This window comes from Vanellus vanellus (genome assembly GCF_965231255.1).
Source record: "Vanellus vanellus genome assembly, chromosome: 4".
Taxonomy (NCBI): Eukaryota; Metazoa; Chordata; class Aves; order Charadriiformes; family Charadriidae; genus Vanellus; species Vanellus vanellus.
In genome coordinates, this window is record NC_138909.1 from 74,610,704 (window position 1) to 74,631,105 (window position 20,402).

Below are 20,402 nucleotides of genomic sequence, written 5' to 3' on the forward strand. Positions count from 1 at the left end.
AAGAAGGCGGCTAAAAAACCCGCAGGTGGCCGGGGTGAAGGGGAAGGTTCCCTCCCCGCCGCACTCAGAGGTCCCTTGTCTCTGTCGCCATCCTCTCTCCCCCCGGGAGGTGGTACCGTCCTGCCGGCGCCGTGGCCGAGGGTGAGGGGAACGGGCGGGGGCGGGTGGTTTAAGGTAAGACACGGGGTGATTTGCCTCAGCCTCGAGGCGCTGTCAAGGTGACTTTATTAAAGAAAGGTTGGATGGGTAGTGCCGGCGATTGCAGCGAAGGGAGAGAGAACGAGAAGACCGGTTCATATCCATTTTTAATACTGCGCATGGGAGAAGTTAGACATTAGATTTCTACTGTTTCGTCACATTTTGTAAATGATAACTTGGCACAGTGGCAAATCGGTAATACAGCAGAAACAGTTTCACAGTAAAACGTTAAAACAATACAAGTAGCGACACCTAAAACCGGAGTTCTTCCCCTCAACATACTCGTTCCGTGTGTGTGCCTCGTGTACGTCTTAAAAACAGGCCTGGTAACCTGAAGCATAAATCCAGCTGTCAGAGAATAAAGTGACACTTGAAAAATATCTCCCCTTTAACTTCAGGTTTTGAAAAATATGTACTAAAGATGAGGCGTGTAGTGTATCTAAAAATTACAGGGCTTACAGTAGCGGACCTTGTAATTTCACGTGCGTAACACTTGAGGGGAAAAAAAAAAGCATCAGGACTTACTCTATTGAAATCAGAATTATGCCACCTAATGCTCAAATCACATTTAGGCAATTACTACCAGACTTCAAAAATAGCAGTTTTGTTCAAAACAGGCTAAAAGAGTATTTGCACAGGTTTAATTTATAGTCTGTTCTATAGAGAATTTTAGATAAATCGTTAAGGCTTCTTGCAGCCTTGTTAAACCGTGCACCTAAGCTCAACTTGTCCCTTCCTTTAAAAATGGTTTTTTGAGGTCAAGAAAGAAGAAAGGTGGAAAATGTTAATGACAGTTTTTCTTTTTTCTCACACTCCTCCCTGGTTAATCTCTTTTTTTGCTCAATTTACTGTCCAGATGAACTGTTGTGGTTCTGTTAAAAACCAAACAAACTTGCTAATTGGACAAAAGAGATCCGCATCCATCTCCCAATATGCAGATCCGGGCTTTGGTGAAGAACATACAGTAAGAGCCCAATGCTTTTGAAAATCTAGATTCTCCCATAGGCTTGACTGTAAATAGGTTTTGATTCCACTGCACAAGGCACAGTCTCAACTTCATTAAATATATTTATGTGCTTTCTTGAATTGGGACTTCTGTTTTGTGATTGTCTATCAGGCACAATTGCTACAAATCCCATGTAAGAAAGCTCCCTTTTGAATTTAATCACTAGTGCTGTAATTCTCAACTATGTGGAAGATGATGGGGAAGGAAGAAGCTCTTAAGCTTTGCTTTTTTTTTTTTTTTTCATCAGTGTGACAAACAATTGTAAGGCCAAAATACACAATATTAAATAGAAAATCTAAAATTAAGTTGCTGGTATTCAGTGAAAAAACTGAGGTATACAAAATATTTTTACAATTGTGCGTAAATTTGCAATAGTTCTCAAAAGGTGCTTTTCCATTTTCAGCTAGTGGTTCATTGTCCAAATGATCGTCATGTATAAAAGCAACTGTGTAATTGTGACCAATTAAAAAATGCCATGCATTCAATAGCTAATGGTTCCTCAGAACTCTTTTTTTTAAAACATTACATTTATTGTAACAGCAGTAATGTAGCAAGATAAGACTATACCGAAAACAACTCATAAGTTTATATATTGGTTTTGCCATTAAAAATGAAAAGTTACTTTATTTTTCAGTTTACTTTGGATGTTGGCATATGAAAAGCACACTGAGCATTAGCTCAGGCTTCAGAAATTGTCAGAACTTACCCTGGAGAAAACAAGGCACAAACCAGAAAAAAAATGGCAGCGCCAAGTATTTTTTTCTCCTTCCACATCCTATTGGCAACTGATAAAAGCACACGAAGATAATGTAACTACACTGGACTTCAAAAAAAAGAATTTTAAAGTTATAAAACTAGAGAGCTTTTGGCAGAGCATTTCCCTGAGTCTTCATTTTTTAAAATCATATGCTAGACATTATGTTCATAGAATCTACAAAGGATTACATTACAAAGGGATTGATTAATAAAGGCTGTGTGTAGCTATATATGCAAAAGTTAGGTACTCCTATTCTTAAAAAGCCTAAGCAAGATCTGCTGAGGAAGCAATTTGTTTCTTCGGAATCTGGTATTTTTCCTAAGGAGGAAAGCAAACTTCACATACTTTTGCATTAAGACTTCGATAATTTGAAATTACACCACAGGATTCACCATTTGTGAACCAATCTAACAGGGCTATCTTTTGGGGCAAGACTGAAACAAAAAACTCTGGGACGGCTACATAATTTAAAAAGCTTTGGTTTTTATAATATTTTGTGAGAAGATAGAAGGCACAATTGTGCATTAAAACTATATGAGATTTTGTATTTTAATCTGCTTACATTGTTTTCATCAGCACATCGGACTTTCTGCAAGCCTTTAGTGTAAAGTTGTATTTTAGTTAACAGTAATTAGTTGTCTGTAATAAGCTTTCCATATTACCTACATGTAAGAAGGCTATTGGCAAGGAGGCATCTTTGAAAAAGGTACATTCAACAACAGATGAACTGATGTCCATCCACTAAAATTTCACCACTCTAGCTCTACAGGATACTCTCCAGTGAGACATGCTGTGCAATGGCCAATCTTTCCAACGCGCGATTTCTGGGTTTTAAGGCTGTTCTCATTCTCTTGTCTTGCTTTGATGCTTTCTTGCACGGACGATACCAGCCCTTCCACAGAAAGATAGACAACACTGTCTGCTCCTAGAGGAAATAAAGAATTCATCAGTTAAAGCTGCAATATAGTACCAAATGCAATGCTCTTTGGAAATGAAGTTGCATTATTCTATGAATTATGATGCCAGGTGGATCACCTTACCTAAAGAGAATGGATATGAAAGTTATCGGACCATAATAAGCCTTGCCTTTCTCAAGTTCTTTGTGCAGGGAGCAGACTCACTGATATCTAGACAGAAGGTTCTGAGTTGGGAACTAATATGTCACCCATACTGCAAAAATAGAAAGAAAACCCAGAGTGTGCATTAAGACTCCCTAAACTCCCTGCAGTTTCCCAGAGTGACCCTGTAGCTCGGGTCTGGAAGCAGACGTGTGCGTGGCTGGTACTTCCCAAACTGCATACCTAGGACTACAAACCGTTACTGGGACTTAGAGAGGGCAATGACCATCATGTTAAAAAAAAATCAGTACATAGTTTGTGCAAATGTTCTAGCAATAGGAAAGTTTGAAAGCTTTTTCACATAGTTTTCTATCGCTTGCACTCATTACTTTGTGAATAATACTCAAAAATGAGATCCTACAAACTTGAAATATTTCAACATGCCTTCATAATAATTTTGGGGAAAATAATTCATTGCAATATTAGTGAGAATAAGTATTTAAAAGAGGAAATCCCAAGTTTCAGTTTTCTATCTGTAACCACAGCTCTGTTCTTAAACTATTTCTTAAAGTATTTTGTAGCACGATAAGCCATATATAGTGTATTTCTTCAATCTCAAGCCTTCACATGGCTTCTGCTGCTCATATCCTGATGAAGAGCATGTTATTTACCACATCACAAGCAACATAAGCTGTTGGTTTTTCTTTTGTTCTGCTGCAAATATGACTCATTCTAGAGATTTGAGAATGTATTTAACATTCTTTGATTGGTTTCAGATGTCATTTGTTTTAAAGTGAAATGTATACTGCAGTTAAAATTATTTACATAAATTTAAATTTGCAGAAAAATCAGTAGGTGTTTACAAATTCCAAACATATTTTTATGAATATCTCATGAAAGTGAAACTACATTAGATTTCCATTATAGGACAGATTTTTCAGCACATATTTTCTTCCTGGTATTTTGCCTCCAGCAGCTCCTTGTAAAGAATTTCCCAGAAGGAGCTCTAAGTATTGGAAAGCTGTGTTGTCACACCTTATTTGTAACTTACGATTATGCAATTATTCTAATGCCTTATATTGTTTGCAGAAATACAATTTACTAACTGTGTTAAAAAAAAGTGTGTAACTAAATTGGTTTGATCCATAGGGTACTCACAATGCAGAAAGTTAGTGTGTCGATCTTTGGATTTTTTAGTCAGTTTTGCCACTATTGCCTTGATGTGTTGTCCTTTGTTTTGATGTAGACAATAAAATACCTACAGGTAAAATCTCTCTCTCATAAAAAAAAAAAAAAAAGAAAAGAAAAAGAAAAAGTAGCATTTACCTATATAGTTTGCAAGATCATGAAATTCAGGTCTGTTGGCAATGAGTTCTTCTTTAGTTGGAATGTTTATTCCCATGTAACAAGGAAATCTTATGGGAGGTGAAGCCACGCGGATGTGCACCTAAATAAAAATACAGTTTCAAAACAGACCACTATAAGGTGAAGGTCAGAAGATCATAACATAACAAAATCACAGTTCTGCAAAATAATAATGAAGAACAGAACAGAGCACTACACAGAAGTCATTATGGTTATAATTAAGAATTTTTTTTTCAGATTTTTAGAATTTATTTTTACAATATTTCTTAATGTTATTCACAGAATCATTGAATAGTTTGGGTTGAAAGGGACCTTTAAAGGCTATCTAGCCCAACCCCCCTGCTGTGAGCAGGGACATCTTCCACTAGATCAGGTTGCTCAGAGCCCCGTCCAACCTGACCTGGAAAGTTTCCAGGGATGGTGCATCCACCACCTCTCTGGGCAACCTGGGCCAGTGTTTCACCACCCTCACAGTAAAGAATTTCTTCCTTTTATCTAGTCTAAATCTACCCTCTTTTAGTTTAAAGCCATTACCCTCTGTCCTATTGCAACAGGCCCTGCTAAAAAGTTTGTCCTCATCTTTCTTACAAGCTCCCTTTAAGTACTGAAAAGCCGCAATAATGCCCAGAGCCTTCTTTTCTCCAGGCTGAACAACTCCAGTTCTCTCAGCCTCTCCTCATAGCAGAGGTGCTCCAACCATCTGATCGTCTTCATGGCCCTCCTCTGGACTCACTCCAACAGGTCCATGTCTTTCTTATGTTGGGGGCTCCAGAGCTGGATGCAGTACCCCAGGTGGGGTCTCACCAGAGTGGAGCAGAGGGGAAGAAAAAAGTGGCCAGTAGGTCGAAGGAGGTCATTCTCCCCCTCTACTCGGCACTGGTGAGGCCACAACTGGAATACTGTGTCCAGTTTTGGGCTCCCCAGTTCAAGAGGGACAGGGAACTGCTGGAGCGAGTCCAGCGAAGGGCAACTAAGATGATTAAGGGCTTGGAGCATCTGCCTTATGAGGAAAGGCTGAGAGAGCTGGGACTCTTTAGCCTGGAGAAGAGAAGGCTGAGGGGAGACCTTATTATGGCGTACAAGTATCTAAAGGGTGGGTTGAAGGAGGATGGAGCCAGGCTCTTTTCAATGGTTCCCAGTGACAGGACGAGGGGTAATGGGCACAAGTTAGAACACAGGAAGTTCCATTCAAATACACGGAAAAACTTCTTTATGGTTCAGGTGCCAGAGCACTGGCACAGGCTGCCCAGGGAGGCTGTGGAGTCCCCTTCTCTGGAGGTTTTCAAGACCCACCTGGATGCAGTCCTGAGTAATGTGCTCTGGGCAATCCTGCTTTAGCAGGGGAGTTGGACTAGATGATCTCTAGAGGTCCCTTCCAACTCTGAAAACTCCGTGATTCCGTGAATCACCATCCCCTCCCTCGCCCTGCTGGCCACGTGGCTTTTGATGCAGCTCTGGATATGGTTGGCCACCTGGGCTGCGAGTGCACATTGCCAGCTCATGCCCAGCTTCTCATCCACCAGTACCCCCAAGTCCTTCTTGGCAGGACTGCTCCCAACCCTTCATCCCCCATCCTGTTTTGGTACGGGGCATTGCCCTGACCCAGGTGTAGGACTCTGCACTTGGCCTTGTTGAACCTCCTGAGGTTCACACAGGCTTGCTTCTCAAGCCTGTCCATTCTGATTTTGCTCTTCTATGGTGTTCAATCCTTGATGCACACATTTCAGTTTACAAAGTCAAACACTACACAAAACATTTTTTTCTCCAGTGACAGACTTGCGCACTGTGTTTCAATTAAAAAATCTTAATCAATTAAAAAATTCATGCTCTGGTGACTGAAGGCACATGCCTATTTAGTGCACTATGTGTTTGTACTTAATACAGTACTACAAGTCACGCATATATCAGGAATACCACACCAATACTTGATTTTCTGACCTTAATTAATCTGTTTTCCATTCTCTCTTTATTTGCCAGATAGTGCATTATAGATGGAGATCTGCTCCTCTCCCCTTCATCACCCAAAAGTCACAGTCATACAAAAGAAACTTCTCATCCTGTCTTCCCAATAAACATGCACTAGCCCTTGCGGTTTTTGCGCACTTGCCCTTTTAAATAAGCGAACAATGGATAGTACAAATGAAGACAAAGCCCTGTGCTTTACCCTTCTATTAAGACTTCTATTTACATCTGTATGACGGAAAATTAACTTACCTCTTTGGCTCCTGATTCTCTCAGTAGTTTTATTATGGGTGAAATGGTATTGCCCCTCACAATCGAATCATCAATGATAACAACTCGCTTGCCTTTAAAATTGTCGGACAGAACGCCAAACTTCTTTGCAACACCAAGTTGCCGTAACCTCATATTTGGCTGGATAAACGTTCTTCCTACATATCGATTTTTACAGAGTACTTCAACATATGGTAGTCCACACTGCAAAAAGGAGACAGTTAAACAGAATTAATACCTAAAGAACTGATTATTTGCAGTTACTAATTTTTTAAAGCAACGTTAGGACTTAGTATGACTTCACATTAACCAAAAAAACTTTGAAATACCATAATATAGTGGAATAATAACAGAAAAAACAAGTGCAGATGACTCAATTGGAGCACCCGGCATACTCAAGCTATAAAGCTGCATCAATACAAAACTCTAATGGCCCACACCATTCTACTCCATTACAAAAAGAGATATGTGTAAATGCGCTTGGGAAAAAAAACCCAGGCAAGTTACCGTATACCTTTTGAGCATAACCGAGAGCTGCTGGGGTTGCAGACTCTGGAACGGTGCTGACCAGGTCTGCTTCCACGGGTGCTTCAATAGCAAGCTGCTGCCCGCATCTTCTCCTGACTGAATACACCATCTGACCTAAGAACAGCAAGAAGTGTTTTTTTCCTGGTGTGCATAGTTCAGATTTCACTCCCAAGTTTGCTATAGAGATTTCTGTGGCAAGTTGCAGGCATGCAAGTCAGTGAGAAAAACTCCAGAACTAATAAGCAGTCATTCACATAAGGTCTTTTTTTATTTCCTTCCATAATGTCATATTTTATCAATCACATTCATATCTACAAAGGGAATTAAAATCCAGTTTGCTCTAATCTGGTAACTAAAGGTCCTGTGGATGTTACAAAATCTATTTACAGGAGGAAAGAAGAAGTAGAAATTATGCCTGCGTGTTCATAATGTGCATATTCTATTTTTAGACGGGTTTCTCCAAGCAAAGTTTGTGCAATCCTGCTGTCTGCCTCTGCCCACTTATTAACTTTGAATCAGTTCGCAAAATTCACCCCAAATTTAGTAAGGGGATAAGAGGCCTCAGAAGCTTTTAAGGTCCTAAAAAATTTGCAACATGGGAGGGGACTGGAGGTATTGTGGTAGGATGAGGCGTGGCAAAGGGTACAGTGGCAGTACTGAGGAATGTAAGAAGTGAGGGCATTGAAGGGTAAAAGGATCATGAAAAAAAAGGGATGTGGCATGAGGATTGTGAAAAAAAGGGATGTGGGATGAAACTGGCTTTGCAAGAGCAGGGAACTGTATTGGATCAACAGATGGCATGTCCATAGAAAGTAAAGAAGAGCTTGTTTGTTAAGTATGAGAGTCCTGGCTAATATCTTGTCATTAAGACAATTTTTGAGGGCTTCTACTGAAATAATAATAAAAACATTAGAGTGACACCCCCAAGTACTTAGATAATGCATAGAGTTGCATGTTATATTAAAAGCATCTTCCTGAAATAACCCTTTCTTGCAAAGAAAACGCCAAGATAAAGCTGTTTTGCAGATCCTGTTTCATAAGTCTAATTTTTAAGAAGTTTTCCATGAACCAATAATAAAAGTAGCTTTCTTAAGTGTCTCACTTTTAAGGGATATTTCCTCTACCTTAATCATGTTCGTGGATCTTTTCATCCCTTCCAGAGCACTACGCAGGCAGGCCTGATGGAGGCCATGCACACAGGCAGGAACAGGACGGTGATGTTACATGTTCCTCCTGATGAGTTTTATCTCCTCAAGAACTGTGCCAACCCTTTCTGTCCCAGCGCTGCTCTGCAAACTCACATTCCATGGTACCCTACTGTGACCCCAGATCCTTTCCGGGGTCATTGTTCTCCAGGATAACATCTCCTGGGATGGGGAGTGGCTTTGTATGTTGTATCTTCTTACCTTCAAAAATACTGTCTGGTCTTGCAAAATAAACATATTCAAAGATGCAGAATGCTGAGGGATCTCCTTCAGGTCTTGGTACAACATCCAGGGTCTGAACATCATATCTGGATATTTTCACAATCTCTCCAGGAAGGACTTCACGATAGTACCTTGAAAGAGAAATACATGGCATTTAGAAATGTCCTGAACCTGGATGATAGTTTCAAAATATAAACAAGATTCAACTGCCAGAAAAAAATGCTTTTGAACAGCCTAACATAATAGTTTGCTTCTAGCTTAGGATTTGACCTGGAGTGTTTTAAGACCAACACGCTAAGACAAGTGATCCTTACTCAAACATTCTAAATTAATAACCGAAAGCGGCAAATTAGTACTTAGTACCAGAGAATTATGGCATTCTTCCTATATGTGAGATGTACAGTACTCAGTCTAGTACAGGCTTAATTGAGATTAAATACATTTTAATCATTTAGTCCTAGATCAGTACTAGAGAACTAGTAAAGCTAATAAACATAATAATGTAATATAGAATCACAGAATGGTTTAGGTTGGAAGGGACCTTGAAGATCAACGAGTTCCAACCCCCCTGCCATAGGCAGGGACACCTCCCACTAGACCAGGTTGCCCAAGGCCACGTCCAACCTGGCCCTGAACACCTCCAGGGATGGGGCCTCAACAACCTCTCTGGGCAACCTGGGCCAGTGCCTTACCAACGTTAAAGTGAAAAACTTCTTCCTAATGTTCAATCTGAACCTGCCCTCTTCCAGTTTAAAGCCATTCCCCCTCGTCCTATCGCTACATGCCCTTGTAAAAAGTCCTTCCCCAGCTCTCCTGTAGGCCCTCTTTAGGTACTGGAAGGCCGCAATAAGGTCTCCCCAGAGCCTTCTCTTCTCCAGGCTGAACAGCCCCAACTCTCTCAGCCTCTCCTCATAGGAGAGGTGCTCCAGCCCTCGGATCATCCTCATGGCTCTCCTCTGGACACGCTCCAGCAGGTCCATGTCCTTCTTATGTTGGAGACTCCAGAGCTGGATGCAGTACTCATATAAAAAACATAATCAACAATAAAGATGGTAGCCAAAAGAACCCAGCCCCACAAGCCAATATCTAGAGAAATATCTGTCTAGTGGTGACAGGCAGCTACCTCTGAATAAAGTAAAACTGACTGGAAATGTACATTCCAATTCTCGTATCTGAAGAAATATGGACGACTATTAGGTTTATTACATTACAGTGACCTTATTAACCATTTTTCTAGATCCTTTAGTGAGTCCTCAGGTGGCTGTTCTAACACTTTCAATCTGAGTCTATCATGCAGTATTGAAATGTTCTGGAGATAAAAATCAGAGGTGAGTCCATTCGTGCATATTTGCTGGTGATATACTAGTATTAGCAGGCAGTAGCACTGGCTACAGCAGAACTTTAGACAAAATTGCTTTTTAAAAAACCCCGTACGCGCCAGCTGATGATTCTACATAGTAAGCTTCTCTTAACTGAGATTTTGAAGAAGTTTCAGAAAACAGTGATTCTTATCCATACATAGAAGAAATTGTCTCAAGAAAGCCTCTGTTACCAACAGCCAACACAGATCCTACACAGATAGGTAGACGTTACAGCAAAAGAACACAGAACACCACACCTACAATAAACCACTGCAGAATGCAATAAAAGACTAAGTACAGTCACATTGCTTCCTGGGTTTGCTCTACTTATCTTTTTATTCAGTGGTTGTGTTCTTAATGCAGTTTTGCACTGTTTTTTATTTGAAGAGGATCCAACTTTACATATTAGTCTAGTCCCCAAATGCACATTTTTATAATGTCTCATTAGGAAATTAAATATACTTCCTCATAATCTTTCTTATTCTAATTATGTTCTAGTTCACAATTGGCTTCCTCTCCAAACTTCTAAAGATCAATTTGGGGTCTCCTGTAGAGCCTCTTCACTTCTTTTTTGGTCCAGAGAAAGCATCACACTTTTATTTTCAGAGTATCTTAGTTAGAGAGGTAATGTGAAAGTCATCTCATGTTTTGGCTCTGATGGGTGTTTGCATGCATGGAAGTAGTTTCAGGTCCCCATTATTTTTTTCAAACCAGGAGACTGGCTCGTCAGACTGCATATGCTACACCTTGGGTTAGTCCAGCCTGCGAGTTACCAATGTGACCTTTCTGTAGTTGAGGAATTATTTTGTAATACAATGAATCTGCTGCAAATGAGCCTAAAAATAAAAAGTTATATGGATAACCAGGTTTAATGCAACAAGTAAGAGGCATTTACTTTACAGCAGTAAAGTGATCTTTACTGTTACTTTCTGAACACATAATTCTTCTTTTACGTTAATCTGTTCAAGAAAATAAACTGGCAAAAAACAGGACTGGCAACCCCTCACCCCCCTCCAAACAGTCAGACAAACTAATCCTCGATGTCTTTCACGTTGTTATAGACTATGATATTTGGCAATTTGAGGTTTAATGTTTAATCGCTGCCCTTTCAGATAAAGTGAGAATCAGGGCACTTACTCTGCACCGATAGACAAAAAGCTACAGGATTCAGAGGAGACTACCCATCCTTCTGTTTCACTGTTATCTTTTCCTGAAATGAAAGATTTCAGTTAGAGTCCACAAGTCTTGTTACCGTTGCCCCCCTCCCCCCCCCCCCCAATTGCATTTCTACTGCAGTAGCTGGCTTGCTACGGTTTAGTTTGCCAAGTGCACAATTAAAGACTGTTGTAATTTCTAACTGAAAGGTATAGCATTCCAAAGTTTCTGTAATATTATTTAAAAAAAAAAAAAAAACAAACAACCAAACAATGTAAACATCATAAACCTGTTCTAGGCAGAAGTGGAAGTAATAGCGTCATATTCACAGTTCATGAAGAGACAATTCAGACAACTACCTTTGCTATCTCTGCACTATTTCAAACTTTTCCAATTCTCGTTCAGTGACTTTAGATAAAATTACTTTTGTTCACACAAGAAACTCTGTAATTTTCCTATGCTAAATGCATTGATAGATAGATCCTTTTGATTACAATGGATGCTGGATTGAACTCCAATAAGGAGAGTTTTCAGACAGGCACAGGAAAGATCGAATTGTGCAACTGTAATACAGTAGGAATGTTCATAGGTTTTAAAAAAATGTTGATCATTTTTCTTGTGGTTAAAATTACCAAGTTTTGTGAAGATATGGAAGCATTTACTACTTTGCCTTTGAATTATTTTATTTTTACACAACTGAACAGATTTTAATCTCACTTCATGGAAAATGTCAATTTGCAGGCTAAACAGGAACACAAAGAATTTTTCCCATAAACTGATTGTATTGCATTCCATTACCATACTACGTGTGACTGGGACTGCTTAGAATTTAGAAAAACACTGCCAGTAATCCAGCACTTTTCTGCCACCTTACTACAAGAGAAAAGAAGAAACCAGACTTGTCTCTGGACTGGACATAGTCCTGGGAAACTGGCTGGATGTGGACCTGCTTGACCAGGGGATTTGGACAAGACGACCTCCAGAGCTTCCTTCCAACCTCAACCCTTCTGTTCATCCCTGCTTTCCTGTTTAGGTGATGAGATGTTAAATTTTCACTTATATTCTATTACAGCTGGGCTGCTTAATTCTGACACCGTCATCAGGCCACTAGGATTCCCTTCTGCTGGGAACAGATAAGATGCTTGCAGAATTCCTACGGATTATTTTTTCCTTATCAACATTTTTTTTGTTCTGAATTTTCAAAACTGACTTTTGCATCACATATTACCACTTACACCTCAGTAAGTGTAGCTTTAATTACTTATACCAGTTATTTCAGGCACAAAATATATATACATATATAGGTATGTGTGTGTATTTGAATATATATGTATGGTTTACCTTTTCCATTCATGTCCCCTACTGGAATAAGGCGACCAATGCAGAGCGGGCGATTCCCATATGGATCACGTACTGCATAGATTATGTCTTTATGCATAATTAGCAATGAATATGAAGTTGGAGTTTCATTCATTAAATTTTTTATTCTGAAATGAGACATAAGTCAACATAATCGTGTGCCACACAAACAGCTGTGTGCATTTACAGCTGCATATCATAAGGTTGCTGGTTTTGATCCTGAAACCCGTCCTCCTCACCTTGCTACCCAGTCGGCTGTGTCGTCATTTTCTAGAGGAGGTGTGAAAGCCAGGAGCTGGGTGATCAGTTCACTGTCAGAACTGGTCGACAGTCCTACACCATGCCGCATAAGCTTTTAAGGCACAAAACAAAAGTGATACCAACATTAAAAAAAAATCCCACATAACACTGCTCAGATTGTGATCTAACAACACCTTTGTGCAATGAACAAAAGTTTTAAAACATATCAGTGCTTCAGGTGGTCACAGCATAATAACGTCAATTTTTTTCCAACAAAGCAAGTATGTAAGAAGAGCTGGTGCAATCAACTATGCCTGGTACTACATTTCTCCCTTTGCATCTCCTTCCTTTGCTCCACACGCAACCAAAATTAATGTCACCAATATTCAGGGCATAAATTAATGTTTGGGCCATTTAATCAGCTTTGTACTTCTGTTTGCTCTGGGAAGAGAGGTAAAATATACAAAGGAAAATATGAAATTACCTATAGCAGATACATGCGGGGACTGAGGCAAAAGAAGGGTTAAGCGTGGTAGAACTAATAAGGAGGAATAAGCAGCTGCAGCACTGTTTTGGCAGACCATGAAGTTGTGTGAAGCTACTCCCTAAATAAGGAGGTGCTGCTCACAGGGAAGAGAGATTCCCTTTTCGGTGGGAACGTGATCTTTTAGAGCACGCGATGGTGCAAACAAGTAGAAAATTACTGGCCTTGGTAGAAAAGTATATAAAGAGCACGCTTGCTTAATAAAGCTGATTTCGATCCTGCGTATCGGAGTCCGTGTCTTTCAATCCACCACAAATGGTGCCTGAACAGGGACTTGAAGTTTCACTTCACCCAAGGCTATAATAGCAGCATCCCGCTGACCGGTAGCGGAGCCCGGCTGAACTTGAATCGCTGAAAGGAAGCGGCTGAACTCAAATCGCTGAAAGGAAGCGGCTGAACTTGAATAGCTGAAAGGAAGCGGCTGAACTTGAATTTGAATCGACGAAAGGAAGTGGCTGAACTTGAATCACTGAAAGGAAGCAGCTGAACTTGGATTGCTGAAAAGAAGCGGCATCGTGCACGACTAATTACCTACCGCTGGACAGAGGTAAGCAGCCGGGGACTATGGGGAACGATATTTCCCAGGAGCAGAGAACCGTAATGAATACAATGCAGAAAATATTGAAGCAACACGGGAAAACCATACCCCTCCAAGATCGCAAAATGCTGTTAATGTGGGCTCGGTCAAACTGCCCGGGGATAAATTCCAGTTCTATCTACGATCCCAAAACCTGGGACCAGATAGGGGTCAAACTCTGGGACTCGGCAACCTGGTCTGCCAGAACAGCAGCGGGGTTGCTCTTTGCGTGGAGGACAATGTTTTGAGACCTTGAAACAGCATACTCAAAAGCCTGGAGAACAGTCTAAGACACCCCCCAGCCCCCGTGTTGTATTTGGCGTCAGCCGACACGGTGGTGGGTGCCGTGGGAGATCAGGAGTCGCCTGAAGACAGCCCTTTTGATCCTGGGCCAGTCGATCCTGAGCAGCAGCCAGATTTGTTTCCCCCCAATCCCCATGATAGATGGGACTCGGTCCACGATGTAAAATGGGGAGGCACTTCGCCGACCAGTGTCGCTCCAGGTTTGACATGGATGGCAGACCACTTCAGCCATCGGGTCAGAGGGGGCACGTGACGACACAAGCCATCCCCCCCCCCTGCCTCTGGCAGTCCCAACCTGCATGCCCAAACCAGTGGAAGCGCTGGAATGGACCTGGCCTCCGCAGTCACAGTAATGCTTTTTGATACAACCGTTACCCTGTTAAGGGGGTTAAGGGACCGTTGGGCAAAGGGCTGAGCGCCCTCCTTCTCGGCTGGTCCTCAGCGACACACCAGGGACTGTTTGTATTGCCTAGTGTTATCGATGCGGACTTTATGGGGGAGATTCAAATTATGGTATGGACTCCTACTCCTCTGTGTCAGATTCCTGAAGGCTCACGTATTGCACAGTTGGTGCGTTTTCAGAGCCAGGTGCCGTGATGCCTGGTGGATGCTCGTGGAGACAGTTGTTTCAGTTCCACAGGACCCATGCAGATCATGTGGGCCCAGAAGGTCTCCACGCAATGCCCCTCCTACCATTGTAGCCTACGGCACTCCACCCGTCAAAATGAGATAACTCTGGAAGGAATTATTGATACGGGTGCAGATGTTACCATCATCTCTACAACAGCTTGGCCTCCCTCGTGGCCAACCGCCAGGGCGGCTGCCTCCCTTTCTGGTATCAGGGGGGCAGCTCTTCTGTTGCAGAGTCAGTACAGCATTCCAATTGTGGGCCCAGAGAGGTGAGTGGCAACTGTAACGCCATTCATGCTCACTAGCCCAGTCACTCTACGGGGCAGAGATTGCTTGTCACAATGGGGCCTTCACCTCCGGTCGGATTTTACATCGTTTGGCGATTGGACGCTGAGGTTCCCTGGCAGCCGGATGTCCAAGTGGTCCACGGCTCCCCTCAAATTGTCAAATTGGCGGCAGTAGTCCGTGCCTTTCACCGATGGCTAACAGATCTCAACATTGTCACTGACTCAGCCTATGTTGCTGGCCTGGTCAGCAGAATGGAATCTGCCTTTTTAAAGGAGGCCGCCAATCCTCAATTGTTTACTCTTATGAGGGAATTGTTGTTTTTATTGAATTGGCAGCTGGGCAAATATTTTATCATGCATGTGGGGTCCCATACTAACCTTCCAGGCCCCATTGCCGAAGGCAATGCACAGGCGGATCTGGTGGTGGGCCCGATTGTGGTCCCAAACACGTTTGAACAAGCTTGTTTGTCATATGAATTTTTTCATCAAAATGCTAAAGCATTAGCTCGTCAGTTTTCTATATCCGAGGAACAGGCATAAGCCATTGTTGCCTCCTGTCCAGGCTGCCAGCAAGTGATGCTGGCTGTCCCTGTTGGCATTAATCCCCAAGGTCTGTCAGCTCTAGAACTTTGGCAGACAGACGTTACCCATGTTCCAGATTTCGGCGGGCTGAAATACGTGCATGTGTTGGTGGACATATTTTTGGCATGTATTTTTGCCTCCTGTCATACAGGCGAGCGAGCTAGAGATGTAGTTCGTCATCTAACGGCTGCCTTTGCAGTGTTGGGTGTCCTGTGACGTGTTAAGACCGATAACAGTCCTGGCTATACGGCCCGTCAGGCGGCACGCTTTTTCCAGGTGTGGGGGCTTTCCCACGTTACAGGTATCCCCCATTCTCCTACTGGCCAAGCCATCATGGAACGGGCACATGGGACGCTCAAAGCCATGTTGCAAAAACAAAAAGGGGGAATGGCCCTAGGCACACCGCCAGAACGTTTAGCAAAAGAATTATATGTGTTGAAATTTTTACATCGATGGACAGGTGGAGAGCCGGCCATGATAAAACACTTTACCTCTCTCTCGGAGGGACTGCAAGCAGTCTCTCCACGGGAGAAAGCACAGGTGATGATCAAAAATATGATGAATAACCAATGGGAAGGTCCATACCCGATAACTTGGGGCTGAGGATATGCTTGTGTCTCCATAGATACTGGACCAAGATGGGTCCTGGTGAGATGGGTCCGACCATCGCTGCAGTCATCTTCATTGTCATGATGACAGCAGAACCAGGAGATGGCATATGGATCCCACCGGCACCCAAGGAAAACATCTGGGTAACTTTGGCAAACAAGACCGGCCAGGACACCCTGTGCCTTTCGCTGGCTACCCCAGGAAACCCCTTTTTCAACATGTCTAGTTGGTGTCCCAGCGGACAACTGGCCAAGCCATGAACAAGCAAGGCAGTTTGGAAACTCATCGGCTTTGGCTGATAACTGGGATGGGTGGGCTCCTTACTTGACACCCCTGCCCCACGAGCCTCAGGAGATTGAACTCCTAGGCTCAGTCAAAATGGATAGCTGTCTAATTTTTAAGTATACTGGCCGGAACCAATCTATAGTGCAGAACGTTAATTCTTCTCTGTCGATATATAGAAATAACGTGGCCTGGTGCAACTATACCAGTAGTAAGGTCTCCCTCTCCAGCAATGTGCCTTTACAGCTCCCGCAGGGGCTCTTCTTTATCTGTAGTGATCGAGCTTGAGGAGGTATACACTCACATATAAGGGGAGGGCCCTGTAGTCTGGGAAAACTTACGCTGTTGACCCCAAATACATCAATGATTCTGAATTTTACAAAACATCATCGACACCCCAAACGATCAGCCCACGCCTTTCAGAGCGAATGCAACGATAATGGGGAGTGTTGCAGTAAAGGGGAGATAATTACGGCCTCTATACTTGCACCAGGAGTTGCCGCTTCACAAGCTTTAGCGACGTTGAATAAATTAGGGTGCTGGCTTGCCAAACAGAGCAATGCCACGTCGCTGGCTCTATCTAGCTTGTTAATGGATGTAGATTCGGTTAGACATGCTACTTTGCAGAACCGTGCTTTATACCACCATGCCTTTTACAATGTACGCAGAGAATGGTGGAAAAATCAATAAACACAGTGCTAATTGTTCAACAAAACAAAAAAGGGGGAGATGTGGGGACTGAGGCAAAAGAAGGGTTAAGTGTGGTAGAACTAATAAGGAGGAATAAGCAGCTGCAGCACTGTTTTGGCAGACCATGAAGTTGTGTGAGGCTACTCCCTAAATAAGGAGGTGCTGCTCACAGGGAAGAGAGATTCCCTTTTCGGTGGGAACGTGATCTTTTAGAGCACGCGATGGTGTAAACAAGTAAAGTAGAAAATTACTGGCCTTGGTAGAAAAGTATATAAAGAGCACGCTTGCTTAATAAAGCTGATTTCGATCCTGCATATCGGAGTCCGTGTCTTTCAATCCACCACAGATATAGAAAGAGATTATCAAGGCAGAATGGTGGTTTGGGCACAAAGCAACAAAAACAAAAAAAGAGGTGTGAAGGGAAGAAGAGCGGGATTAAAAATCTGAAATCCCGCAATTTAAAGTTTGTTGGACCTGGTCAGTCAAATTGTTCTGTCTTGGCATACTTATGCTTCTAAGGGAGAAGAGAATCTGCAGTGTATCTAGCCAACTATTACAACTCATTCAATGCTATATACATTACAGTTCCTAATTTTTATCTTTAGAAATCATTTTACATCTCATGTAACTCTGATTCTCCACTCTGCATGTACACTTCCTCGCCACTGTTTTTTCCTCCCATCCATTCATACAGTTGTGGCTCCGAATAAAGACAGTCTAGGTTCCTTTGGGCGTGCCATACATTTGCCTCACTTCAATGCACGAGTATGTCCTCTCGCTTTTGGATTGAACATATCATAGAAGAGGTTTCACAATGAAGCATCTGCTAAATTTTAATTTGGTTCTTTAACACATTCCCTTCTAGCCAAACACACTATGAAATTTGGCATTTGTTGGTTTATGTCCTAACAGTGCTCATGATTAATTTTGCAAGCCAGAACTACAAGACAATATTCCAAACCAGACATTTCATATTACTTTTACCTCACTTAATTATGCCTCTCCTAACTCTAAACCTATGATTTGCTCCTTCTATCAGGAGCAAAGGTGGCACAAAGGAGCAGAGCTTCAAGCCCACCTACCTTTTGTTATGGCTGAGTTAGTTTTCTCACTTCATCAATAGGAATGTTACCATCAGTCTAGAGGACTGGTGAATTACCCCCTGTAACAGTTACAAATGTCTCCCCTCCCCAGGACTTTTTCCCCCCAAACCATCTACTTTGATTATGGTGCTCTTTCACTTCCCCAAGTAGTTTGATATTAAGGAAAAGTCATAGCAAACTTATTGCTCATTGCTGCCTCACGCTCAGAAAGAAATGATGCCAGAGCACCCCAGGAGATACTAACCTTCCTCCTGAGTCGGACAGCGTTTGTTAGCTCCCCGTTGTGTGCCACAGCGATCTTCCCATGAAGAGTCTCTACGACAAAAGGCTGGCAGTTCTGCAGCTCAGAAATTCCTGAGGTGGAGTACCTCGTGTGCCCAATACCAAGGTTTGAAACGTACAGCTTCTTCAGGCTGTCTGCATTGAAGACGTGATTTATCAGACCCATTCCCTTCAGGAGAAAAGGAAAAAAAAAGTTCTGTTTGGTTTTGTTTTCCTGGCAACTTCCTCATTTCTCCTCTTGTTTGTTTTTGGTACAGCATTAATACAAGCAACTTTAAGAGAAAGGCAAATAACCTGAAAGACATGGGAAAGAAAGAAGCTCAGCAGGTATCACAGGGATATATCAGATCCCATTACTCCTGGTTTTAAATAAAGCAACATACATTTTTGTGCTGAGGATGTTCATGGAATAATCTATTTCCTGACTAAAAATACATCTTCTGAAAAACACTACCAAACTGTTGTGTGTTTAAAAACACCAGAAAAAAGACTGCCAGAAGACAGGCAAAGAAGAAAAAAGTTGCAAGAAGGAAATTCCATGTAGAGAATACCTTTTACAAGTTAGCAGTATATTGGATTTACTTTTATACTGGGTCAATGATAATGTTTATTAGATTTCACTGTCATTCTTGTCAATGTCAGAAGCAAAGCTTTTTTTCAAGAGGTTTTATTGTTTACTTAAAACAAACTTTTCATATAGACAGATTGCCTTCCAGCTAAAGCAGAAATGCACCAAGACTTCTTAGTCAGACATCAGGAGTTTCTTTTGGCAACAAGCACTATGTGGAGACAATTTAGCAGCAAGAATAGTCTGAAAAAACTGCACAGAGAGTAGAAATTAAGACTGGATTCCAGGCCCTCCTACAAACTCCTGCTTCTGCCGCTGCCTGTGGAAAATATTTACATCCTTCTACTCTCGGTGTCCCTATCATGCGTGGTAATTGTGATATACATGATAGCACGCATGGTAACACTCCTCTAGGACCTTTGAAGATACACGGGAGAGGTTTGAAGCTGTGACTGGTTCATAACCTGTGCTGTAGGTACAACAAGAGAGGGGGGTGGGACAGGAAAGATGGGAATTGGTTGAACTGTTTCCAGAGCTCAACCAAGAGGGCTTAAAGAAAGCTCAGCTTTAGGGTATTTTCTGCTGTTACTGAGTCAGAATACCAAGAGGCTGCGGTTGCATGTGTGGTTTTAGGATACTTACTATCATGGTAAAAAGTTACTGCCTCAAACTGTCAAACTGGTATAAATTTGCTTTAATGTCTCACAGGTGACATAAAGGTGGTCTAGAGTCTATGTCATGTGCTCATAAATGTACAGAAATGCAACCAAGCACTCTTATTTTACTTAGGCCAACTTTATCCTAACAGGAGATCTGGCAGTTTGCAGGTCCACTATTAACGGATGTGGCTGCGTTAAGCTTTGCGATAGCTTAAAGCAATGTTGTTTTAAACCAGATTTGGTTATACAAGTACATAATCTTTTAATTGCAGTTTGAAATATTCCTGTTGTTGAGACTGCACTGGTGTGGGATGGTGAATGTGAATTCCACCAGTATAAAAAGTTCCCAATGAAGACAATCTTATGTCTGTATTACACAGGGCCATATACATGCCAGAATATGATAATGGTCTGATGAATAGCTACTTTAATATATTTTTCTGCATATCAAAGTGTGAAACAATCAGACAAAGTCTTTCTCCTACTGGCATCTCTATATACAAGAGGTTTAAGTTTTTCCCCATCCTGACCTAATAGAGTTACAGATAGTAATGTTTTGTTATACAAATCTAGCTGAAAGGCTCTGACAGAAAAATCGGG

The 20,402-nt window shown here is 41.9% G+C and overlaps 1 protein-coding gene across 2 annotated transcripts in view; it reads right to left on the minus strand.

Annotated features, from left to right (window-relative positions):
- Positions 1-2,592: 2,592 nt before the first annotated feature.
- The window catches only part of PPAT (phosphoribosyl pyrophosphate amidotransferase), a gene marked incomplete at its 5' end in the record, with an annotated part of 53,866 nt that continues 36,056 nt past the window's right edge, over positions 2,593-20,402 (minus strand). The window contains 9 exons of one of the 2 annotated variants that reach the window (XM_082482299.1): positions 2,593-2,886; positions 4,346-4,466; positions 6,599-6,820; positions 7,131-7,258; positions 8,551-8,702; positions 11,070-11,142; positions 12,429-12,574; positions 12,686-12,798; positions 18,538-18,744. In XM_082482299.1, the coding sequence (XP_082338425.1) occupies positions 2,711-2,886; positions 4,346-4,466; positions 6,599-6,820; positions 7,131-7,258; positions 8,551-8,702; positions 11,070-11,142; positions 12,429-12,574; positions 12,686-12,798; positions 18,538-18,744 (1,338 nt within the window). In that variant the 3' untranslated portion in view covers positions 2,593-2,710. Of the gene's footprint in view, positions 2,887-4,345; positions 4,467-6,598; positions 6,821-7,130; positions 7,259-8,550; positions 8,703-11,069; positions 11,143-12,428; positions 12,575-12,685; positions 12,799-18,537; positions 18,772-20,402 lie in introns of both variants that reach the window. The other variant, XM_082482298.1, reaches the window with a different exon arrangement.